The sequence below is a fragment of the Mytilus edulis genome, chromosome 4 (assembly GCF_963676685.1).
Source record: "Mytilus edulis chromosome 4, xbMytEdul2.2, whole genome shotgun sequence".
Classification (NCBI taxonomy): Eukaryota; Metazoa; Mollusca; class Bivalvia; order Mytilida; family Mytilidae; genus Mytilus; species Mytilus edulis.
Genome location: NC_092347.1, coordinates 14,091,983 through 14,119,116, shown reverse-complemented (window position 1 = coordinate 14,119,116; position 27,134 = coordinate 14,091,983). Strand labels below are relative to the sequence as shown.

Below are 27,134 nucleotides of genomic sequence, written 5' to 3'. Positions count from 1 at the left end.
TACGGTTTTGACACCTAAAATAAATTGTTTGTTTAGGGCCTTGCGCAAATATTATCATTAAAAATAAAAAATATATGTAGACAAAGAAAGTTCACTTTATAGACATTATCTGCTTTTAATAAGTTGATTTCAAATTCAATGCATGAATAAAACTTAGAAAATATTTGGCAAGCAAATCAAAATTTTTGTTAAACATACATGATAAAACAGATTAATCAGCTTTAGAGCCTTTATACTTAACTAATAATTTTACTATTATCTTGCACATATAAACAAATAAGGCTTACCGTGCAGGTGCTGATGACAAACTGTAAATCTTATATCTGTGTCCCTCTTTTAGATCATTGTGAGTTGAAGTTGGTCTCCATATCGATAACAAAGATGCTGCAAATACACGTTAGTTAAAACAGGACAAATTTTGAAGAATTTTCTTGTAATATTTCAATAGTTGAACAAATAAATTAGTAAATACATGTTTGACACTAATGTTCTTTTTGAAAACTTTAAACTTCATAATGTATACTGTGGATATCCCACATACAAAAAATGTTTGCATAAATACTTGGTAATAAACTCACACATCTGACTATCTGTGTCTTTCCTACAACATCCAACAAGTCTGACTTTCATTAGAGGTATTACATTTCTCTGTTGGTTCTTCTGTAAATGGGAAAAAACTTAAATGTGAAAAAAAAATATTGCACTAAAATGTTGTCTACTATTAAAAGCTGCAAAACAAGAATGTGTCCATAGTACACGGATGCCCCATCCGCACTATCAGTGGACCGTGAAAATAAGGTCAATACTATAATTTGGCATTGAAATTAGAAAGATCATATCACAAGGAACATGTGTACTAAGTTTCAAGTTGATTGGACATCAACTTCATCAAAAACTACCTCGACCAAAAACTTTAACCTGAAGCGGAACAGACGGACGCACAGACCAGAAAACTTAATGCCCATATATGGGGCATAAAAATACAAGTTTGTTGATTTCAGTAAGTCCAAAAATTGTCAATGAAAACAATATGTACTTTTTTATTCTTGGTTTTTTGCTTGTTGTAGAATCCTGAAAGGAATAATGATGTTGGAAGATTTTCATTATTTGGCCTTGAAATTTAAACATTGCAAGAATCAATAAAAGCAATCTCAGTAATATGAGCACAGTTAAACTTTATGAACTGTAAATTCAGAAATTATTGCATAGTTTTTATTAATGCGACTGTTGAGTATCACATTCTAATACAAGATACATCTATATGTGTATGCAGGTTTTCTGGAAATATGAATAGTTTGAAACTTCACATCGTTGTCCATTTTTGTCTTCAAAAATCAATTTCTAAATTTACATTATTCTTTTCAAATTTACTGTATTTTACTTTAAAATACCTCATCACCATCATTCCAAATTTTCTGGAATTCAGTGTTCATCTTCTGTCTTTTTTCTTCTTGTACACATCTTTGGTGTTCCATCAACAGTTCTAACTGATTACTGCTTAAATATGTCTAAAAGATGAGGGAAAATTTTTATTGAAAAATACCTTCTTGCTTTTTCATTTTAAAAATGTTAAATCACATTGACACATGACACAAAATAATTTAACTTTAATGTGTTTCAATTTATTTATGAATTATTTGTTATTTGCTTGTTCTTGGACACCTGGACACCCAATAATTGAATCCAACTGTAATGTCAAATATCTGTGCTGTTAAAAATTTCCTTCTGCAGAGGCATAAAAAAAATTCATGCAAATAGAACAATTTTTTGTTTTACACTGATTCGTATGGAATACAACACTTCTTCCTAATAGCTTCATATTATACACAGTCACATTTGTTTTAATAATGACGAACCAAGTAATGGTAAATTACAAAATAAGGGCAAACATAAAAAAGTACATGGGTTTTCAATAATTTAACTAGCTCTCTTTACCTGGATATCATCAGGATGTTTAGCAGAATTAAGTGCCTCATATATTTCTTCACCTGAGCTGAGTTGCTCTATGTCTTTACATGTAAACTTCTTTCTCTTGATACATCTTTCTACAATTAACAGGAAACCTTAATTAATAGATACACAGTAATATTTTTATTAATTTCCTTGAAAAAGTTTTAAAACAGTTTATTCATATATAACTTTCTAAATCAAGCAATTGAAAATAACTGGCTTAAAATTAATCTTTCTGGGCCAGGGACCTAAAGATCAAGCTATGACAATATCAATTCTACTAATCAGCTTCTTCAATATTCCAAAAATTGTATTTTTAAATGTATTAATTTCTGTATTTTCTCTTTTAGACTATAAAGGAATACTTTTCATTAAAATAATCAAATAGTAATTACCTTCCTTATTATCTTTCTCAAACCGACTTTCTAATTGTTGGTACAACTTTTCCATTTTCTCCTGTTGAAGTTGTTGGAATGATTGTTTATATTTCTCTTCAGCAGCATACGATCTGAATATACAGCCACCAGCTGCTAACTTCTCCATATACTACAAACATATATCTATAACTATCATACTAGGTTATACTCCAAATTGACAACAACACTTCAAATGGTCTGCAACTTTATTTGCTATGGTCTGCATGTTTCGCCTTTCAAACTATCTTAATAATTAAAATACAGACATCCACCTCTTAATTCATACAGATTAATTTACTTTTATAAAAATTTAATAATTTTCACTGTATTATGCTTATTCAATTTTATAATAATTTATTTTTATCATTTTACTACCGATTTTTTAAAAGGAGAGTAGATATCAAACAATTTCCTATTTACTGTATAGTTAAACCTTTTTCTCTTTTGGTAAAAACCAAACAATATCTTTGACAAAAATTGTTTGAGTACTGATAAATTTTCAGCAACATTGTACTCGTCTTTAGTACTGTATCACCATAAGTCCTTTTCCAGTGTCAAACAATAATATTCGACATATTAAAGCTTCACAATGGATTAAAATTTAACAGGTAAAACGTGAGTGTTTTGTATATCATTTAGAACTCTCTGTTGCCAAAGGTAAAAAGACAAGGGTGTAGTCAGTTAAAATTCCTGTATTATAACCTTACCATGAACGGATATTTCCTAACAACCGTAACATCAACACAACCAATTAATCCACCTTCTCCTTGTACAGATGTCAAAGGTACACAGAGAGGGTTGTGGTCCAATTAATGTCCTATATTATAACCTTACCATGGTAGGATATTTCCTCACAACCACAACATCAACACAACCAATTAATCCACCTTCTCCTTGTATGGATGTCAAAGGTACACAGAGAGGGGTGTGGTCAGTTTGGAAGCCCAGTATGGAGTCCCAGGAGGCAGGTCTTGTAGAATTGGTACTTATTTTCAACATTAATGATTCTGGTGCCTGAAATATCAATTTATCATTATAGTACAAAAACACAAACTAAAATTATTAATACTTATTTTATAACTGATCTAGTTGAGATGTTAATAAACAATGCTCGGAGACCAAGCTTATTGAAAACAAATTACATACAATCCATTAGACTTGTGTGTAAAACCTTTTCGTTCATATGGGAAAGTAGGCTTTTTTTTACCAACTTCAACTTGTTAAATGGCTTTCATATATAAAAAGTTCAAAATAATACTTATTCCATTTTTATTTAAATTTTATTGAAGGCTCATTGTTTACAGAGGTTAATTTTGACCGAGCAAATTACATAGGTGATGTTTGACCAGCACATTTTTAAAGCATAAAATGTAAAATAAACAACTTTTATCATGTATTTGTAACGAATGCATTGAATTTTGCATATGTAGTAACCTCAAAATTGCCCAGGTAAAAAAAAAGGTTATTGTGCCCTCATTCAAAATGACGACAATGGTCAACAATGATGGTGCTTGTTACATCGCAGTTGGGGAGGATAACACTTTTTTAATGAAAAAAATAAGATTTTACCTGCTGTTACAATGTGTTATGTTTCATTAAATTGTTTTGAAATGTTTTTCTCTTTTTTGAAGAACTTAAGAATGTGAAAAATAAATAATAAAATGTCATTTCCATATTGGCCCTGGTATCATCCCTCGGCCAATATTGGTCCTCAGCTAATATAGAAGTCCAGGGATTATACCAGGGCCAATATGGAAAATGCATGTCATATTCTACACATTCTACCTCTAATGGTGGACAGGCATCCTGGGAACCAGTTAGTTCAGCTCCAGATACACATAGTTTATGTCCAATCTGTATACACCCTTTGTTAATCAGGTTAGACAGGGGACCATCAACCTTAGCTTTAATACTGTACCAGCCATCTGTTAGAGATATCTGGAACGAAAATAAAGACACGCTAAATGAGTTTAAATAAATACATCAAAAGAATAAAGGAGAAATCAAAAGTTCCTTATCTGGGTTACATTATTTATTCAGGAATAATTAAGGTAAGATTTAATGACAACAAGAATAAGTGTACAAAGGACACCATTGAACATTCTCATTATCACATTTCTATGGTCAGTTAACTGAAAAATCGGGGTCTTAACCTTAATATTATAGCATATAACTGTACAAGACATTTTACAATTGATGAAATAAACTTTGATGGTTTAATTTACCAGTAGTTTGTTCTTTTCCATTGTTTTTTATGCATTTTTGTGTTCTCTATATTTGATTATCAAAAGTTTTCCACACACATTCCCCATGAAGATTATTCCAGATACATGTGTCACTTTGATCAGAAACATTCATTTTTAATTGTTTTATCTCTTGCTGTTTTTCTAAAAATTCTCTGCAATTAATTTTTAGTAATCATATTAGCTTTTTAAACTGTTTAAAATATCAAACTTACAAATAAATACATACCTTAGGTTCCTTAACATCCATTGTGATATCAGATACACACAGAACCATTTTTTTACATGGAGTATCGTCTCTCTCACATATCTTCATAATAGCAGACCTAGTAAAAATAGTTTGATGCATGTATGTATATCACTATAATGGTAGATAAACAAAATGATTATGTGGGCTACTTCATTTTCAATTACTCTATTCAAATGTAATATTCTGCCAAAGTATCTAATATGTGTCAGGATATCCCCTCCATTTGTCTAAATGTTTGTGTTTACCGGTATTCAATTATTTGGAAACTTATGACAGTATTTGCCAGATTTTCTACCACATATAATTGAGTTGATACTACCCAGCAGATGAGTTCTTCAATGCCGACTTAGCTAGACTGAAATCAAGCGAAGAATTCCACTCATACCAGTTCTAGTGGCTGTCTCGAAATTGCAGAGAAGCAAGTTTTTGCTCCATGTTGAAAGCTTGATAGATTATAAAGAGCAACAATAAAAGCCCTGTTCCTGATGTTTTTGGTTTTACGTGTGTGTGTAGTGATTTTGTCATGATTTGATACACCATATGCTTCTTTTCTATCATATGTTTGATTCTGTGAACTTTGAACCCATGAATCTCATCACAAACCCAACCTTTGACATTTATCTATTTCTCTATCATATCTATATTTCATCTGTAACATCACAACCTCTGGTGTCAGACATCTATAATACATAAAATAATACAATGTCAATATTCTATGATGTAGAGGAAAAGATATACATAACATGTTTGTACAAATGAAAATTATTCCAGTCATATACCTTATGAAAAATTAATTGAATACTAATGGAAAGCAACATGTGCCTGTCCCAAGTCAGGAGCCTGTAATTCAGTGGTTGTCGTTTGTTTATGTGGTACATATTTGTTTATTGTTCAATTTTTACATAAATTAGGCTGTTAGTTTTCTCGTATGAATTGTTTTACATTGTCATTTCGGGGCCTTTTATAGCTGACTATGCGGTATGGGCTTTGCTATGCCGTATGGTGACCTATAAATGTTAATTTCTGTGCTATTTTGGTCTCTTGTGGAGAGTTGTCTCATTGGCAATCATACCACATCTTCTTTTTTTACATACATAATATAAGTCATTGTCAACTATGTAGGTGATCCTTTTTTTCATTACCGCAAGATTGCCACAAAATTATACAATTTTTTCGATAAAATATCCTGCTTTTTGTGAACAGTTAAGTTTGGTTATTATTAGGTTTATCTATTTGAGGTTCTCCACTTATCAGAAAATTCAAACATTTCAATGTAGCATTAATAAATATACAAACCAATCAATATCAATATCATTTTTGCCGTTGTTTTTTAAATAAAACTTATGTGTGTCTTCCGAGGAAGATGTATGATGCCAGTCATCTCCAAATAGTATAAGCCAAAATATTTATGTTTTTGTATGAGAAGCCTCAAAAAATACTCAGGTTAAAAATCAATATAGTAGATGCACAACTGTGCAATTAATTGCTGTTGAATTCTGTTGAGCTGCATTCAAGGATATGCAAATTAACATAAAATGAGAAAACAGAAGTGACTCCTATATGTTTCTAGGAATAGGTGGATTCTAACAGGCTTTACTATAATTCCCTTGTATATATTACCTTCCAGCAAAGATCCCAGGCGAAGTAACTTCATAAGCTGCTAGTTTCCAAACTACCCATCTAAAATGGTTACAGAACCATTTCTCATCCAATAGTTTACAGTCTACATTGTCTATGGTCAGAAATGCGTTGTAAAACTCATCCTTCCCTGCATAGCCTTTATCATCAGGAACCAGCATAGCACCATCTCCAACAATAATATGGTGGACATTTTTGCCATAAAAGTCAGGTAGGTAAAATTTATGGAGGGCTGCATTACTACATCTTACTTTTCTTGTTGAAGGATGTATATGACTCATAGCAGACTGAAATATAAAAAGAAGTGAAAATATATCAGTTAGTTCTTCCTTGGTATTTTTTTGTCAAGGATTCCAATTATGAACTAAACCATTATGTTGTAGTTTCTTTACTACAATGTACCACTTAAGGATGTCTGCTGGTCATGTTTTTGAATTCTTGTCATATTTTCGATTTTCTCAGGTTTTATCCATCCAAATGTATTAAATTTTTTTTTACACGACACCCCACTTTTGTCTTCATAAATCTGTTCAATAGATCATTTCAGATTTAGTGATCCGGCGGCATGAAATCCTTGTTATTTTTTCTTGGTTTAAAGGGTAAAAAACAATTCCAATGTTAACAAATAGTAAAGTCTGAAGAAAACCCTTTTCCCGCCATTTTCTAAATGTCTCGTATTTTGAAAACTACACACGAGACTAATGATTTTATTACTTTATTTTGTTTAAATATCAAAGTTGTTTTCATTTTAAGCAACCACATGAAATCCTTGTTATTTTAAATTAGAGCAGCAGACATCCTTAATTTAATGTGTGTACATTTCTTATATGATTATACATTAATACAGAATAAAAGTTTTCTTTAGTGGTACTGTGTATTAAAATTTGTTGAGGAAAAATGTACTACCTTAAGAATGTTTCCAGGGTATGGTGAATCACAAATTTCATTGTTTAATAAAATAAAAATATTTTCAAAATCTTTACCAGAAAATTCTTCATAGCCACAAAAACAAGTATACACATTCACAGTGTAGATACTATTCTGTACGCTATCCGGAAGTCGCGATTTTCGAAGCGATGATTTCCAACTGGCTAACAGGACGGTTTTGCCTACGGTAACTTTTCTCATCATTTGTTTACTCCTATATCTACAAAGTGCTTTGAACATCTTCAAGGTATATATAGCATCATAAATATGAGTAGCTGTAACAAAAACATGCATTAGAATATAAAATATACATGTGCATCACATCAACTTGGTAGAAAAAAGTGAAATCGATGGACAATTTTGCTCTCGTAGTACAAAGCAAATAATCTTTTATTGCAAATATTTGCATCAGTTTACAGTTAAATATATACTGTTTCAATATTCTTTTCGTATTTAAGTAGAATATTCGTATTTCCCATAAAAAAATATGTTTTCCTTGAGGATCCCAAAATAAATTACTGTACGATCAGTCTAGAACTGACTGTATTCTAGAAGCGATTTCAGATTTTTTGACTGTATGACCAGTCGTGATTTTGAAGAAAAAAACAACAGCAATTTGAAGGTATATACGTGTATATGTGATATTATGAACTATCCAGGGAACTATAACGTGTAATTACTTTCATCAGATAATACAAATATATTTCGGATGATTTTTTTAGACGGCAAAATAATTGTATTTTTGTTCCATCAGTCTTATTTAAAATCAAATGCCTAAAACGTAATACATGATTCGCTTGTGGACTTTGTAATAGTGTGTCGTTACAGTTATCTGTTAAGCTATTACATTTTTAAAGATTATTTACACTGTCCGCCGTTGATTAATTGATGATAACATAAATCAAGCTTGTCTTTTAAAATAACAAAAAATGGACAAAGACAGCTTTGCGTAGGGGGATAATTCATGTGATATAATTTTGGTAAGTTTACAGAAATAGAAGGTCCATAATGCATTAATCGAGTAAAAATGAAGCCATTTCAGAAAACTTTAATGATTGGTTTAGGAGGTGTTGGAAATACCTGATGGGTGCCCCCAATATAATGTAATGTTGAAGTCCGTATCTTATATAAAGAAACCCCATAAAAGATTTTTACTAAAAGTCGAAATAGACGGTACACAATACAGTCATTGTCATTTATGATAGGGAATCCGAATAAGATCAATTAATAGTTATATCAGTGACGGATTCAAAAAAAGGGGATCCTGCGGTTTGAAACTCTTTTTTTACCATCAATTCATTTGTATGGGAACATATATTTGGAATCCCCTTTTCTCCTGGATTTCTCCCCCAATGTATATTAAGTGGTTTATGAGGAGATGCGCTTACAAAACCGGCGAAACATATTGTACCGGTCCAACGGACGAACGGAAAGACGGACTTCTTTATCACTATAACCCCCCGCTTGACAAAGTGGTGTACAATTGAGTGTCAAAAAGACAGTTTTCTCGTTTGAATTGTTTTACATTGTCTTATCGGGGCCTTTTATAGCTCACTATGCGGTATGGGCTTTGCTCATTGTTGAAGGCCGTACGGTGACCTATAGTTGTTAATGTCTGTGTCATTTTGGTCTTTTGTGGATAGTTGTCTCATTGGCAATCATACCACATCTTTTTTATATAGCTCTACATCTTAAACGAAGTGAAGGAACTGTGATCAATTATAGGCTACAGTACGGCCTCGAATGTGTGTAAATACATGCATTTTTATATAACAACTAAATCTGTGTGTTTGTACAATTTTAAGTATAACGGAGGACATTTCTGAAACTTATTTACTAGTATACATCAAACCTTCCTCTTATTTTAGCAACATTTAAACATTCTTAAACTTAATGTAGTAAGTCGAGTACACCCTATCAAGCTAAAACATGTTTCATAAGTTTTCAGGATGTGAATGTATTGAAATTATTTGTGTTATTTAGAAAAATGCCACCTTCTAATGTATCGTAAATAACATTGAAATCACCACTAGAATACAGTGACATAAAGACTGATCATACAGTTTTAAAATAAACAAGCGAGACTGATCGTACAGTGAGAAATTCAAACAAGTGTAATTTTCTTATTTCTGGCTTCAAAGATCTGGTTGAAACTTTTACCACCACTTGAAATATACTTCATTGAGTTAATTAAGTCTGGTTTTTACGTTAATTTGTACACTAAGAGGGCAAAAAGATTGTTTTTAGGTTCGCCGACTGATTTTTCTTAGTGATGCACTTCAAAATCTCTTGATTAAGGCAAAGACGCGAATATTAAATGTGCGGAATTTAATTCTAAACCATTTGAGAATATTGATGTCGGCTGAATTAATCATTAAGCAATGTACAGATGATCAACTTACCGTTTAATTCAGTATACCCATCAAATTTAAAATGTGATCCAAAAAGTTCTCGCTTCGAAAATCGCGACTTCCGGATAGCGTACAGAATAGTATCTACACTGTGACATTGATTTTCCTTATCCAACAAAAATAAACACATATATTAGTAATAAAAGAGAAACAAGAATGTGTCCACAGTACACGGATGCCCCACTCGCACTATCATTTTCTATGTTTAAAGGACTGTGAAATTGGAATAAATTCTCTAATTTGGCATTAAAATTAGAATGATCTTATCAAAGGGAACATGTATACTAAGTTTCAAGTTGATTGGACTTCTACTTTATCAAAAACTACCTTGACCAAAAACTTTAACCTGAAATTTGCACTATCATTTTCTATGTTCAGTGAACCGTAAAATTGGGGTCAAAACTCTAATTTGGCATTTAAATTAGAAAGATCATATCATAGGGCACATGTATACTAAGTTTCAAGTTGATTGGACTTCAACTTCATCAAAAACTACCTTGACCAAAAACTTTAACCTGAAGCCAAAAACTTTAACCTGAAATTTGCACTATCATTTTCTATGTTCAGTGAACCGTAAAATTGGGGTCAAAACTCTAATTTGGCATTTAAATTAGAAAGATCATATCATAGGGCACATGTATACTAAGTTTCAAGTTGATTGGACTTCAACTTCATCAAAAACTACCTTGACCAAAAACTTTAACCTGAAGCCAAAAAATTTAACCTGAAATTTGCACTATCATTTTCTATGTTCAGTGAACCGTAAAATTGGGGTCAAAACTCTAATTTGGCATTTAAATTAGAAAGATCATATCATAGGGCACATGTATACTAAGTTTCAAGTTGATTGGACTTCAACTTCATCAAAAACTACCTTGACCAAAAACTTTAACCTGAAGCCAAAAACTTTAACCTGAAATTTGCACTATCATTTTCTATGTTCAGTGAACCGTAAAATTGGGGTCAAAACTCTAATTTGGCATTTAAATTAGAAAGATCATATCATAGGGCACATGTATACTAAGTTTCAAGTTGATTGGACTTCAACTTCATCAAAAACTACCTTGACCAAAAACTTTAACCTGAAGCCAAAAACTTTAACCTGAAATTTGCACTATCATTTTCTATGTTCAGTGAACCGTAAAATTGGGGTCAAAACTCTAATTTGGCATTTAAATTAGAAAGATCATATCATAGGGCACATGTATACTAAGTTTCAAGTTGATTGGACTTCAACTTCATCAAAAACTACCTTGACCAAAAACTTTAACCTGAAGCCAAAAACTTTAACCTGGCAAAGAGCTGTTTCACACAATCTCATTTTCATGTTCAATGAACCATGAAATGAGGACCAAAACCTAAATTTGAGGTACTTTTTAGAAATTCCCTATTATAATGACTATGTATGTAAAGTTACAAATGGATGCAACTATAACTTCATCATAAACTACCTCGACCAAAAACTTTAACCTGACATGGGACAGACGGACGAACGGACGAACGAACAGACGAACGAACAGACGGACGAACGGACGCACAGACCAGAAAACATAATGCCCCTACTACTATCGTAGACGGGGCATAAAAAATACATATTCTGAACTTTGAAAGCTGTTTTCGTTTCAATTTATATTGACAGCTCATTTAAATTTTCTAAAATCATACCTGGTTAATATTGCTACTAAGTGAGATAACATCTTTCAGTTTAAATCTTTTATGTGACTGTTTCATCTGGTACAACCTTCCTTCTACTGGGATGACCTTTGTCTTCGACCTCTCTTTGATCTTATCTTGTTGTTGTTTCCTGGCATTCTCTATCATCTGTACTGTGTCTTTGCTGATTTCATTCATTGCAGAAGTCTGATTTAAACCCTTTGATTTTAATCCCTGACCAGAAATGTCTTTTCTTATACCCAATTGGTTTTCAACCTTTATATTATTTGACATCTTTGGTTGTAAAGGTATTCTTTTCTGTTGATCAGTTATATTCTTTCCTGTAACAAAAATATTTCATGTTAAAAAGAACTGAAGACTTTGTCAACAAAGAATAATCATAAGTATCAACAATAATGTGTTCATAGTACACAAATGCCCCACTCACTTTATCGTTTTCTATGTTCAGTGGACCGTGAAATTAGGATCAAATCTCTAATTTTGCATTAAAGTTAGATAGAATAATCATAGGAAACATGTGTACTAAGTTTCATGTTGATTGGACTTCAAATTCATCAAAAACTACCTTGACCAAATTTTTTTAACCTGAACCAGGACAGACGGACAGATGCACGGATGCACAGATCGAAAAACATAATGCCCATATATGGGAGATAAAAATCTATTTTCTAAAAGAGTACAAAAATACTTGTCCAACAGAAAATTCTGACAAAATACACATGGAATAGAAAATGCTTTGTTAATCATGTATAAATTGCATTTCTATGAAACTATATTTTCAATAAATGTCTACTACAGTATTTATATAAACAGAAACACCCACTTTATAGCTAATAAAGGTTGTTAAACACTCCCATAGAAGAAAAAGATAAATATAAATACTATTCTTGATATTCCTTGCCATAACAAGTCTGTTCAGAGCTTGGGACCACACATTATTTAGGGTAATAAAACTATACAAACCTTGGATATTAGTAGTCTTGGGTACAAAAACTGGAGCTGCTACTTTAACCTTATTACTGTATACAGTTGTTATATCTTCTGTGGGTGCTGATGATGGCTTGTATGGTGTTTTAAATGTAGACTTGGGGATTACATTAGTGTCAATACTGGTATCACTAGAGAGGTATTCCTGTATTCTGGTCCTGAAGAAAAAAAATGATTTTTGCACATATTGAAATACAAATTGTACTCACATTGAATATAATAGCTTCATATTCCCATTAGAACATGACTATAGGGACAGATTTTTATATCTCTTTGAAAAAGATATAGTGAAATTGTGGAACATATTTTGACAAATATTAACAGTCTATTGTAAGTACATATTCAAAATTAATCAAAGCACAAAAGACTTACAGATCTTTCAAATCATTTAATTATTTTTTTAACCATTATAAATACGGGGTATTTCTGTATGGTTATGTGAATTTAAAAGATAAAATATATTTAACAAGTCTTTACATTTTGTAAAACTTTACAAAAAGATTGCCTCATGTCAGTGTTAACTAATATGATTGTTCTGTAATATTTTAATATACATGGTATATGATACTGAAAGATAAGGAAGGACCTACATGTTATGGGTATGTCTAGTACATTAGCAGAATTCTGATAAATCCTGGAGGGACATTTTAATTCACACTTGTATTGACACATAATGTCATATAAATACCTCTGATTTGTGTGTACAGACTGACTCTTTAATGGCTTTGGTGAAAACCCAGGAACTTGTCTGTCTTTACTGTAATCTACAATTAAATGATGTAAAATTCCTTCCAAAAATCGCAGATTTCTGAACTTAAATTCAAAATGCATGGCAGATAAATCAGAAACCGCTCTGGCAGTAATACCTCCAAATGTCACAAGATCAACAGTGACCATACTTTACAGAATTAGTTTTCTAAATAACAATTAAACAATTGAACCTTTTGTGGTAATTCAGACACGTAGTTGTAACAATATGGGGTATGGTACAATACAAAGGTGCATAGAAGATAAATCTCAAATCAAATCATCATTTTTCAAAAGCAGTATTTAGGAGGCTATATTTAACTTATTATTTTTTATTTCCTTTTTTTATCTGTAGTAACATTTTTATTTTTTACTTTTAACATGTCCATGAAATTATTGGGAAATTAAAAATATGTTTCTCAGTTTATTTCTTTGGATGCAAATTTTTATTCCGAATAACGACCATACTTTTGTCATGGATTTATAATAGTGTTAGATTCATTAAACACAATGAAATGTGCATATCTTTTGAGAATATAAATTTTGTTATTTTCAATATTTTTGTAAAATTTGTTAAAACTCTTACCTTCAGGACCTGCAGACAAAGACTGTTTTCTTCTCCCTAAAAGGTAATGTTAAAAAAAACTGTAATATACATTTACATAAGAACAGATAAAAACTATGTCCCATCATCCACATCTTCTAGTAAATGATACAACCTTAAAATGAATTATGTAATGTCATATAATTGTTTTGTAATATCTGTTTAAAAATAGTAACTAATGTGTATTTAATCAGACATAGTAACTGTTAATATTACGCTAACGTTTATCATACTCTTTTGCTGTGAGGCATCTGTCTTTATGACATTACATTATTGTGATGTACATTTATGTTATTTAGTGTTATTATTGAATATTAACAAAACGTAACACAACCCGTTAAACTACAGCAACCAAAGTAGGCATTTTGAAATCTTTGTTTATTATGTTTGTGTCTAGCATTGTCTATAGCTAGTTGAAGCACTCTTATACTATGAATTCATTAATTTTGGTTGGATACAAATTTTCGTGGATTTTGTGGGTACAGGATAACCATGAATTTAAATGTTGAACGAATTACAAATTTTCAAAGGATTGTATGCAGACTTAGCCAAAACCACGAAATTAAATATCGTGATACACGAAAAAGGTAATTTTCCTTCAACCACGAAAGTTGGTACCATCGAAAGTAAATGAGTCCACAGTATATTAGTATCAAAAGTTTATTTTTCAATCCAATGTTATGTTACACACATATTCCTTACCATCTTGTACATCTGTCCTTTGTCTTTTACCCAACTTCTCCATCTGTTCTAACATCTCTAAGGGAATATCAAAATCATCATCAAAATCACTTCTCTTTCTCTTTGTATTTTCTACTGCTGATCTGCTTGCTTGTAGTGAAGGTGACATGTTCTTGTTATAATGGTCATCAGAAAATGGCAAAACCCTTTTGGAAACAGGAACACACTGCACTGAATGATTTGGTCCAGATGATTTCCTATCTTGTTGTATGGCCTTTTCTGAATTCATTTCAGTATTTCCAGACACACATTTAGGCGTATTAATTGATTCATCGCACAGAGTTTTCCTGGCATGGTTGAGAGACTGTTCTGATATAATCATACTATTCCCAGAAGCACTTTGAAATGGATTTAGAGTTTGATCATTTAATGTTTTCTTTGCTTGCTGTAGAGATTTTTCAGAAATGGAAACCCCTTTTCCTGAGGCACTCTGAAAAGGGTTATTTGTTTCATTGTTCAATGTATTCCTAGTTTGCTGAAGATTTTTTTCAGAATTAGTAACATTTTTTATTGACTGGTCTTTGTTTTCTTCATTTAGTGTTTTCCTTGCTTGCTGGAGAGATTTCTCTGAAATTTCAACATTCTTGCCAGAAGCACTTTGAAAAGGGTTGGTCATTTCTTCATTTAGTGTTTTCCTGGCTTGCTGTAGAGCTTTTTCTGAAATTTCAACACTCTTTCCTGAAGTACTTTGAAATGGGTTGGTCATTTCATTATTTAGTGTTTTCCTTGCTTGATGTAGAGCTTTCTTTGAAATTTCAACATTTTTGCCAGAAACACTTTGAAAAGGGTTGGTCATTTCATCATTCAGTGTTATTCTTGCTTGCTGTAGAGCTTTCTTTGAAATTTCAACATTCTTTCCTGAAGCACTTTGAAATGGGTTGGTTGTTTCTTCATGCAGTGTTTTTCTGGCATGAAGTAGAGCTTTTTCTGAAACGAGTACATTTTTCCCTGAAGCACTCTGAAAAGGATTGCCACTTGCCTCTTTCAATGTTTCTTTCCTCAATTCATTGTCTTTTGGGGTAAAAACTTCTTTATTAAATGTTCCTCTAGCATGTTTAAGAGGTGCCTCTGAAATTTGAACAATCTTTCCTGAAGCACTCTGTAAAGGATTAGAATCATCATCTATAAGTGTTTGTCTAGCATGTTGAAGAGATTTTGGTGAAACAGAGATGCCTTTGCCTGATGCATTTTGAAATGAACTTGAATTATCCAGTGTTTTCCTAGCATGCTGGAGAGCTTTTTCTGAAACTTCAACACTTTGAAACAAATCAATGTTTTCGTCATCTAAAGTTTTCCTTGCATGCACAAGAGCTTTTTGAGAGACTAAAACAGTTTTTCCTGAAGCACTTTGGAAAGGATTAGAAATAGTTGATTCCATGGACTTTCTTGGATGATGAAAAGATTCTCCTAAACCTTCAATGTTCTTTGTGTCCTCCTCATTTGTTGTTTGTCTAGCATGCTGTAATGCTTTCTCTGACACAAACACAGTCGGCCCTGATGCACTTTGAAAGGGATTTTGATTTTTAAAATTAAATGTTATATCAGAGTCAACATTCATTTCAGTCTCTTCATTCACCAAAGCTGAAGCTTGTGGAATACAATCCAAAGTAGAATCAGTTGCAATATTTGAATTACTTTTCATAGGTTGCACTAAATTTTCAGCTTTTATTCTCTTTTCTTGAATTAACGCTTGATTAGAAACTTCACAATTCAGTAACACTTCATCATCTCTGTTATCAGTATCAACTAAAACTTGTGTGAATTCATTTCCAGGATCCATAACTTCTTCAAGGGCAAATTGAGAGTTATCTCCCTTAAAATCAATATCCAGTTCATATTCTGAATTTTCTATTTTAGTACTTTTATTGTCTCCACCTGTTCCTAAAGTAAATGTGACATTCTTTGATTCATTTTTCTGAAGGTGTTCTAACTTTGTATATTTTGTTAGCTCCATACTTTTTTCAGCTTCGATCAGTTCTAAATCATCACTAGTAACAGAGGAGGTCAACCTTTTACGTCCACATTTTTTCAATGGACGACCAGATTCTGGACTGAATTTTTGAGATGCCAACATTTCTTCTGAGAACACCTCGTCCAAGTAAGTACTGTCTATATTATTATTGTTGTTTTGTTTAATCAGATCAGAAGTATGACCACAGTAATTGTCTTCACTCTCAGGTTCTAGTTTCAAAGGCTCACCCATGTCAGCTTTAATCATTACATCTTTTGCACTATCTACTTCAGATGTGCAATGGATTGGCACAGGTTTGCTGCGATGGACAACTTTTGGCTTGCTTATAATTTTTGGAGGTTTGAAAGGTCTGAATCCCTTGGGAACATTAGAACCAGGTGGAAACCTTGACGATTTTGTTGGTTGAACTTGAATATTTTCCTTTTTATTTTGTTTGTTTGTCAGCATATTTTCTAGTTCTTTTTCCAAATCACTTTCAACAAGTAAATTTGTGTTCGCAGCTGCATCAGTAAGCAAATCATTTGATCCATTTTGTTTGAGTATACTACTGAAAAATTCTTCAAAGTCTTCCTTCTTTGATTTTATATCAGATCCTAAATGTTCCTGTTCACCATTTATTTCTTTCATCAGACATGTAGCTTTAGAAATGCTGGCTGAAGAAATATTTAAACCTTTCCCAGATGCGGAAGAAAATCCACTCAGAAGGCCATTACATAGCCCTGTTTTGGTATTTGCCTTTAATGTTGATTCAGGAGTAACAATCTGAAGTTCTTTCTCATTCATAAAGTTTTGTGCTTTTAATAGACTAGATTTGGATAAATTGAGACTTTTTCCCGAGGCAGAGGCAAATTCTGGCATAGCAACTTTATCATTTTCACTTATATCTGATTGTTCTTGGTCCTGAGACTCCTTCATTAAACTCTGTGCTTTGGACAAACTTAACGCTGAAATATTAAACTGTTTTCCAGAGGCTGTAGAAAATCCATGGCATTGAAATTCGTCATTTTTTGTTTGATTTAATTGTTCAGGCATATTCCCTTCTATTTCACATTGATTATTTTCTGGGTCTGAGGTTAAAGCTTTATCTTTTGACAAACTAGATGGAGAGATTTTGAAAGTCTTTCCTCCAGCAGTTGAGAACCCTCTACTTCTATTGACAGGGCTGATGTTAGAAACACTTGCCTTATCCTCATTGTCACTGATCATGTCTTCCATTAACTTCTCTGCTTTAGACAAACTAGACAGTGACATAGGTAATTGTTTTCCCGATGCTGATTCAAATCCATTATATTTAAGTTTAGAAGATGAATCTTTACTTATATCTACATTTTCTTTTTCATCAAATAATTTCTGTGCCTTTGAAAGGTTTGCAGTTGAACATTTAATTCCTGTTCCAGAAGCTGTTGAGAAACCTCCACTTAAACCATGGCTTGTTTGTAATTCAGTTCTTATTTCCAGATTTGAACTTACTGAAAGTATCTTGCCCTTGTTGATATTTTTTTCTGAACTTGCAGTAAATTGCTTATCTAAAGGCTGTAAATGTTCCCCTAAAACACTATTTTTACCATCTATAGCATGAGAAGAATTAAGTTTCTTTACAAGATTTCTATCACCCCTGAATAAAACTTCACTGTTTTTATTGAAATCTGAGTTTTGGTTGACATTATTGCATACATGCTCTATTTTCACATCAAGTACTTTAGTTTCAATACCAGATGCCACTGAAGTCTCTCCTTGGAGTTTCACTTGTTCAAATTCTGTTCTGTTTTTAACTTTTAACTTACGATCTACTATGAAATCATCAGTAAATTCAGCCATAAAATCAGAGCTATCTACCACCATGAGTTTCTCAGCTTCAGATAACTTGCTTTCTGTAATGTTAATTTTGCCTCCTGCTGCAGTATGAAATCCTTGAAACATTTCACCCCTGACATTTACTGACTGTTTTTCACTCATGTTATTGGTTGTATCTTTTCTGATTATTTCTTCATTTTGTTTGTACTGTTCCTTGAAATTATTCTTCAAAGCATTTGGTGTAATTGTTAGCATACCTTCTTTAAGTACCTTTTCCAAATTTTCAGACTTTCCTAATTTGCTTATATTAGTCGATACATTTTCAGATGTACCAAACACGGTTTGTTTGTAATCTGAGTTACCAGAGAGTTTTTCCAATGTACCATCCATACTTATTTCCTTTGCAAATGAATCATCAGGTAGATCATCTTCAAACATGTCACTGACAGGATTAGGGATATCTATTGTTATTACACTTGCTGAAGTTGACCTAATTGGACTTGCAGTTTTTTCAAATGGAAACTTTTGGGAGGTTAATTCTTTGACAGTTTTTTCGTAGGGAAACTTTGGGGAGGATAATTCTTTGGCAGTTTTTTTGGATGAAGAATTTTCATTAGAGTCCTGCTGATTCAGACTAAGTCTTTTACGTTTGATTTCTGTGGAATCTCTCTTGGTAGATGTTGGTGTACTAGACATGTCCTTAGTTGTCCTTGAAGCTCTTGTGTACATGTCTGAAGTCGATGTGTTTATTTTCTGAAAAGATCAAGAGAGATATTGAATGTGATCCTTCTTTAATACAAATATGAATTCTATACATGTGTCTTTCTATTTTGTGATGTTACACTATTTTTTCAGGTAAGGGTGAAGGTTGGTACCCATTTAAACGTTTAAACTCAATGCATTTGTTTGCACCTGTATTAAGTCAGATCCAGTGGTTCTCTTATTGATGTGGTTCATAAATATTTCTTGTTTTATATATAGATTTAGACCGTTGGTTTCCCGTTTGAATGGTTTTACGCAAGTCATTTTTTAAGGCCCTTTGTAGCTTGCTGTTCGGTGTGAGCCAAGGCTCTCTGTTGAAGACCATACTTTGACTTATAATGGTTAACTTTTACAAATTATGACTTGGATGGAGAGTTGTCTCATTGGCACTCATACCACATCTTCTTATACATGTATATATCCAGTAGAAGATTTAATTTTATACTAGTGCTCTATTTACACTTGTATAAAAGATAATGAATCTAATCAATTAAATCTTGCTTAAAAGTATTTGTTGACTTTTATGTTCATAAATTGTAAACAAGGTAAATTAAATACATGTCATATTCTTATTCAAAACATTTATTTGAAACATTCATCTACATTTTAAATATTGTGTGTGCAAATGCTTGCAATTATCTGTGTAACGTGACGGTACCCAAATTGCACCTATTTTGACAGTTTTTTCACCTACGTTTTTTTTATGATAAAGACAATAATGTCCATTCTGTGTTTATTTTGTAGCCCTATCCTTCTTTATTATAAAGGTATACCTATTCGATTTTTAATCCATATGGAATCATAGAAAAATTGGTCTAAACTGACCTCCAAACCATCAATGATTCTGAAATGAGGAGTACCCAAATTGCATCTATGCTTAAATTTGCATCGTCAAAAGTCGAATAACAGAGCTTTTGTTTAATTTCCTCAAATATTTTGAACAATCGGATATAAATCCATGCTTACTCTTCATTTTTTTTTTAAATTGGTACTTGTAACATATTGTATTTGATCATTTTAAAAAGATGACGTTTTGATGACGTCGCATGGCGACGTTTCAGTACATTTTGCTTTTTCAGTAAACACTTCATCTATTGATAAATACTGTGAACGTTTTGTGCATATCTAAATATTTTTTCCTATGTTGAAAGATGAGCATAGTATCAAATCATAAAAATACAAATTGTGTAGTCTCTAGGAAATCTTGTAAGATGTCCGCTGCTATTTTTGCTAAATAGGTGCAATTTGGGTACTCGTTGCAATTTGGGTACCGTTACGTTACAGTGATCATAATATGAAAAGAAGTCAGGTTGGTAAATAGGACATCTCTTTATCTTTCATTCTTACTCGATTTATACTTTTAAAGACCTGTTGATAATTTTTATTTAATCAATGTAAAATTGTATGGTTTGTTTGATCTCGGTTTGCCGTTGGTCAAAATCTAATTATGGCGTACAATTTTCTTGCTTTCCTTTCAAATTCCCATTGTGACGTCATGAAAAAAGGCTACCATGTATATTCATCATGTTTATCATTTCTCTTTCACATGTTTTACATAACTAAACAACAATGGCCCATCAATCTATCATTTTACATAATGTGTATATTTGAGTAACAACATATAGACTATATCAAACCTCTGCACTGGATTTTGCTGGAACTTCAACCAAATCACTGTATCTTTTAAAACCTACAAAAACAGATTAAAAAAAAGTACAAAAACAGATTAAACAAGTGAAACTGCGAGCTACTGCTCACTGATGATACCCCTGCCGCAAGTGGATAATATTAATAGTGTAAAAATATGGAAGTGTTCGGTAAACAGGAAGTTGTCGAGTGATGAATCTGAAAACGCATCACACGGTATAGCTGACTTATAAAAATCCTGAAACCAAATTTCAGAAATCCTTGTATTGTAGTTCCTGAGAAAAATGTGACGAAAATTTTTAACTTGGTTATCATGTGTAAAATCATACAAGTGTTCGGTAAACAGGATGTTGTCGAGTGATGAATCTGAAAACCCATCACACGGTATACCTGACTTATATAAATCCTGAAACCAAATTTCAGAAATCCTTGTATTGTAGTTCCTGAGAAAAATGTGACGAAAATTTTCAACTTGGCTATCATGTGTAAAATCATACAAGTGTTGGGTAAACAGGAAGTTGTCGAGTGATGAATCTGAAAACGCATCACACGGTATAGCTGACTTATATAAATCCTGAAACCAAATTTCAGAAATCCTTGTATTGTAGTTCCTGAGAAAAATGTGACGAAAATTTTCAACTTGGCTATCATGTGTAAAATCAGACAAGTGTTCGGTAAACAGGAAGTTGTCAAGTGATGAATCTGAAAACGCATCACACGGTATGGCTGACATATATAAATGTTGATACCAAATTACAGAAAGGGTGGATGTGTAGTTCCTGAGAAAAATGTGACGAAAGTTTCATGGGACGGACTGACTGACGGACGGACGGACGGACTGACAGACAGAGGTAAAACAGTATACCCCCCCTTTTTTAAAGCGGGGGTATTTTTAAAGCGGGGGTATAAAAAAAGTTAAATATAAGGTATTCATATCCTCATCTTTTGTCAATATAATGTATTATAAAATTTGGTATATCCAATCAAATCTTAAACATTAAAATTCAAAACTGAATCAGTAAAGTTATCAAAGTACACATATCACATTTGTATTGTTTGCTGCTAATTTCATGGTTAAGAAAAGCTGAATAAAACAACATAACCATGATAAATGTGTGCGAACCATTATATAATGCTGAATTCAAACGTAATTCGAATTAGATTTGCATTAACTAATTCAAATTAGTTTAATTCGCATTCGAAACGTTTAACGTCCTAACGTCAACTCTAATTTTGAATTGCAATGCGCGTCAAATTCGCTCTACTGTCCTAATGACGTTAACTTTTAATTCGTATTTCTATTGCGAATTAGTTAATTCGAATTAGCCAATTCGAATCAATTAGAATTAAAAAAGAAGAGTGTGTGAACGCAATTAGCGAATTCAATTTGATTTGCATTCGAATTCAATTTGAATATAATACACGTGTGAACGAGGCATTATAAAGCATACAGTACATATACCTGAACCTAAAGATCTGCTTCTTGAATCAGTATTACCAGATGCCACAGTTGGGGTGTTTGTTGCTGGACTAGTCTTCACCGTTTCTATGTGGGTTGTTGGTGTCCTCTCTGTCCCACTGTCAATTTTAGTATTTCCTGATGATTTAATTGTAGTATCCTGACCTTTATCTTTTGTGTTATTGTCAGCGGTCTCCTTTAGTTGTTGTTTGAAACCGTAAACAGACTTTGGACATGAGGTATTGATTTGAGAATTAGTCGGATAGAAAAATCTTTTCATTTTACCAGGTTTCCTTAATAAGCTATCAGTCTTAATATTAGAATTAGTTTCAACAGATACAGTTTTTTCAGGAGAGGTTGTTGTACAATTCAAATTCTCAGTTTCTAAAACATCGTTTCTAGGCTGTATTGTAATATCTAAGACAGGAACAATCTTATTTATTTGTGCAACAGGAGATACTGGTATAGATGTTGTCTGATTATTTGTGTCAGATTTGATAAGATTGTCAATCAATGCAGAAGGCTTTCCTGTACAAGGGGATTCTTCAAATTTATCTGATGAAACTGAACACATTTCTTGTAAAGCTGATGGAGAAACTTGAGAGAACAAATCATCAGTTTCTTTATCACATCCCTTAGCATTATTTTCCATTTTAGAATTATCAGTTTCCATTTCAAAAGTGACATCAACCGAAATTTTATCAGTAGTCTTTCTAATTTTCCTTCCAGAATTTCCAACTGAAGGACTTGTATTAGTGTCTAATTCATTACTGATTATAAAGTTTTCATCCAAATCTTTATCAAACCGGACACGTTTTTTGGATGCAGGTGTTTTCTTTTTTACAGTTGATAGAATTGACTTATAAGTCCTATCGACATCATATGGTGTAGAACAAAACATATCTGCCTGACTAAATTCTTCATTTTCAATTATATTTTCTGCATTTTCATGTAAACATTCTTGTTCATTCTGGATTGCAATCTTCTCTAAATTTTCTAGAGACATTTCATTAGAATGTGATGATTTTGAATAAGAGTCAAGTTTTACTGAATCAGCACATTCTTGTTTGACACTTTCACAGTGATCAAATTTTTCAATAATTTGATTGCCCTTTTCATCAGTTGCTACATTGGGTTTTGATGGAAATTCAATTTTACATTCATTTAAATGTTGATCTTTACTGCTAAAAAGATCTTCAATGATATTATTCTTGTCTGAATCACCCTGAGTAAAGGATATTGAACTTAAAGAGTTTGGAGGTTTAGTTTTAATAGAATTCCTCCTATATGATGGTGCACTCCTCCTCCTACCTGCAGCTTTAGATGGAGGATCAAAGAAGTCAGACAGAGCATCAGTTAGGTCAGGTGTATCTATCTTTCCTTTGTTCTTTTCTTGACTACTAATGTAGGAATTAACGATTATGTCAGTAGAATGATTTGACTCATTGTTATCCTGTAATAATTTAGAGGCGACTTTAGTTACTGGAGATTCCTTTAGAGTACATACTTCCATGGTTTCACTTGTCATATTGTTTCCAGGAGAAAATAACATGCGTGAAAAACACTGAAATGGAAAAATTAAAGATTAAGTGTTTGCATGTATTTGTACAATGGTAAAATAGAAATACATGAAAATAAAATACTTATAAAAGGTTGCTGACAAATGAAATTCCAAATTCAATTTTAACTTGACTAAGACAAAACAAAAGCATGATCAACAATTTTATTTATTTCTTATCTCACCATTAAATATCAGAAATCCATATGCAATCTTTAGTAAATGTACAACTATTAAACTTTTCATCGAGGTTTTTAACTGCATCATTATTTGTTTTATTGTTTGAGATACAATGGAAAAGATTGGGTACTGATACTAGTTTATAATTACATTACATGTATGTTTCAGAAGAATTCGTTATTTGGATTGGATAACAGCGCTTGTGCGTCAGACTAAAATTCACCTTCATATCCCAATGAAGTTTGACATTCATGATGACACATACTATCACAAAAAAGTGCACAGATCATGCCGTAAAGAAATAAATAATAAAAATTGATTTTCATGATCATAGCGAAAAAAATGTAATTATAAGTATTGAATGCTTCTTTTAGTAATTTCATAGGGTTGTAAAAGCTAACTACCTTCCGTTTGGCTTGAGCTGGAGTCTGGCTTTCTGAAAATAAGTATGATAATATTTGACTGTAAGAAAGGGTAATCAGTCTTTCCATTTCAAGGTTCTTATTTAGATAACGAAAATGTCATATTTTACTAATAATCAAAAGACCAGTTTCTCTTTTCATAAAAATATTTTGATTAGAATTGATTGTTATACTGAAATACTCATATGTTCATGATAAATGAGTATTTCAACTTGTAGTCAAGTTTGCTAAAAAAAAATGTTCTTTTTTTAGCTAATCATAGTTCTTGAGGCAGTTTTAGCAGATATCATTATGTGTAATAAATGAATAATTGATGCAACTCAGTGGTAACCTCTGACAAAAAGTTTTATTCCAAGCTTTACAAAGATTGTATTATTATAATCAGCAATTTTTTAAATAGGTCTAGACTAAAAGTAAATTCTTCATGGTTTTGATGATCGTCAAATGTTAAAGACAATATTGTAAATTGTTGGTTAACTTTTCAGTGTGTTATTTGATATTCTTACATTGGCAATGGCTCTTGGTCTTCATTTCCTTTTATCATTGGTATAAGTTGAATGATGTCAAGTATAGAACAACAAATTCAAAACTCACAACTTTACAAATTTTCATTTAAAATAGATTTATAGTATGAATTAACAAACAAAATCAGACTTTAAAATTATAGAAATATCATATCTATCAAGATACCTCTGTCCTCCAAGTCAGCATGATTAGGTGTAGCTAATGAACTAGTCCAGCTGAGAGTTGAATCGTTTACACCAAGACTCTTTACTAAATCAAACTGAGAGCCTACATATTGTTGGGCTGTACCATTCACAGGGCTTAAAGTATGAACACAAATAAAAAAAAGTTCCATAAGTTATAATAAGAATGAACCATTCAAATAATGTCTTAAAACAAAAACAATAAAAACATAATTTTGATTGAGGGAAAAAATTACAAAAGCAGGGGAAAAAAACTAAATTTGAAAAGAACAATGTCAAAATAGGTCAATTCAAAATATATAAAGAGGTTCCTTGTAATACATACAAAGGTGAACTGTTCTCAAATTGAAGGAGCTTAATGCTCATGGCAAGATTAGCACAGGTTTTAATATCTGTTCTATTTCTTGTAGTCAAGAAGACATTAAGGACTTAATCATATAAAATATAACTGTCTTTTAGTAAGATGTACTTGTATAATTAAATAAACTGATAAATTATTTAATCTTCTCATGAAAAAAAAGTTAAAATAAATTTAGCAAAAGTTTAATATTTAGCCATGCTACCTTTTGGTCATAAAATATCTTGTCCAAATTTCATATAAATCCATATATATATGTTTGACAAAGTTTTTGATGTCTCAAAAAACTTTAACTACAGACTGAACTATGTAAATGTTGAAAAACCGGGCCAGTGTTCTCCCCAGGCCGTTTTAGCGCTCTGCTTTTCAGCGCTATCACAATTTCCCGCTGTCCTATTGCACTGACAATTTTACAAAATGGCGACTTTGAAAGATAAAAATAAACAAAGATTTCAACATTGACATCTATTTTTTTTAATTAAAAGAATATATAGAGGCATATATGAAGGAAATGAGATGAAATGAATTGACCACATTTCCTGACGACACTCACAAACTTGTTTTACGAACTTTGAACAAACGATGATTTTAAAAACGATCAAACACAGGGGTTTTGTTACAAATTATTTGCCGTGTTTACTATCCATACTAGTCTACGAAAGGGTCCCAGAAAATAATTAAAATAGCCTTGCCAGACGTCATAATTATTTGGATTACATCCATACGAACCCCACCAATGAGCAAGTCTTTGAAGTACTAATTATCACCTATTCGAACTTATAATTGTTAAGTCAGCAATTCTACCATTTGAAAACAATTGAGAAGAAATGATTAGAAAAACAAACCCCAAGCTGATACGACTTGAGAAATTTCACTTTGTCCATGTCCAGCTTGGATGAATCCATTTAAATATTATAAAACGTTAAGGTAAGAAAAATGAGAAATCATTATGCTAAGAAATGTCAATTCCTGTCAAACATCATAAGGTTAACAGTACACTGCTACAATAGGTTACAAAACCAAACACAGAAACTGACAATGACTTTATTGTTGGTCCTACATGTACTGCTACAATGGGTTACACAAGAGTGCACACGCTGAAATGTCTCGCCTTCTATACTAATCATTTGCTATATATGTCTCTGATATTATGTTGATAGTCCTAAGTATAAAGCTTTATTACAACTGTCTCATAAACTTAACATTAACCAAGATAACTAAACAAAGACCAATGAACCATGAAAATGAGGTCAAGGTCAGATGAACCATGCCAGGCAGACATGTACAGCTAACAATGCTTCTATACAACATATATAGTCAACCTATTACTAATAGTTTAAGAAAAATAGACCAAAACACAAAAAATTAACACTGTGCAATGAACCGTGAAAATGAGGTCATGGTCAAAAGAAACCTGCGCTACTGACATAAAGATCATAAAATATTTCCATACACCAAATATAGTTGACCTATGGCATATAGTATTAGATAAATAGACCACTCAAAAACTTAACTTTGACCACTGAACCATGAAAATGAGGTCAAGGTCACATGACTTACAATCATTCCATACAACAAATATAGTAGACCTATTGCATATAGTATGAAAAAAACAGACCAAAACACAAAAATTTAACTATAACCACTGAACCATGAAAATGAGGTCAAGGTCACATGACATCTGCCC

General features: G+C 32.0%; 1 protein-coding gene across 2 annotated transcripts in view; it reads right to left on the bottom strand.

Annotated features, from left to right (window-relative positions):
- The window catches only part of LOC139519028 (breast cancer type 2 susceptibility protein homolog), a 42,472-nt gene that overhangs the window by 6,025 nt on the left and 9,313 nt on the right, over positions 1-27,134 (bottom strand). For both annotated transcript variants that reach the window (XM_071310742.1, XM_071310743.1), the window contains exons 5-23: positions 25,073-25,206; positions 24,365-24,396; positions 22,226-23,786; positions 20,754-20,806; positions 14,550-19,107; positions 13,830-13,865; positions 13,185-13,260; positions 12,473-12,654; positions 11,501-11,829; positions 6,480-6,784; positions 5,468-5,539; positions 4,839-4,935; positions 4,152-4,304; positions 3,201-3,380; positions 2,346-2,496; positions 1,936-2,045; positions 1,392-1,508; positions 579-660; positions 288-384 (exon numbers count right to left, since the gene is read on the bottom strand). In XM_071310742.1, coding sequence (XP_071166843.1) covers positions 288-384; positions 579-660; positions 1,392-1,508; positions 1,936-2,045; positions 2,346-2,496; positions 3,201-3,380; positions 4,152-4,304; positions 4,839-4,935; positions 5,468-5,539; positions 6,480-6,784; positions 11,501-11,829; positions 12,473-12,654; positions 13,185-13,260; positions 13,830-13,865; positions 14,550-19,107; positions 20,754-20,806; positions 22,226-23,786; positions 24,365-24,396; positions 25,073-25,206 — 8,325 coding nt within the window. The remainder of the gene's footprint in view (positions 1-287; positions 385-578; positions 661-1,391; positions 1,509-1,935; positions 2,046-2,345; positions 2,497-3,200; positions 3,381-4,151; positions 4,305-4,838; positions 4,936-5,467; positions 5,540-6,479; positions 6,785-11,500; positions 11,830-12,472; positions 12,655-13,184; positions 13,261-13,829; positions 13,866-14,549; positions 19,108-20,753; positions 20,807-22,225; positions 23,787-24,364; positions 24,397-25,072; positions 25,207-27,134) is intronic.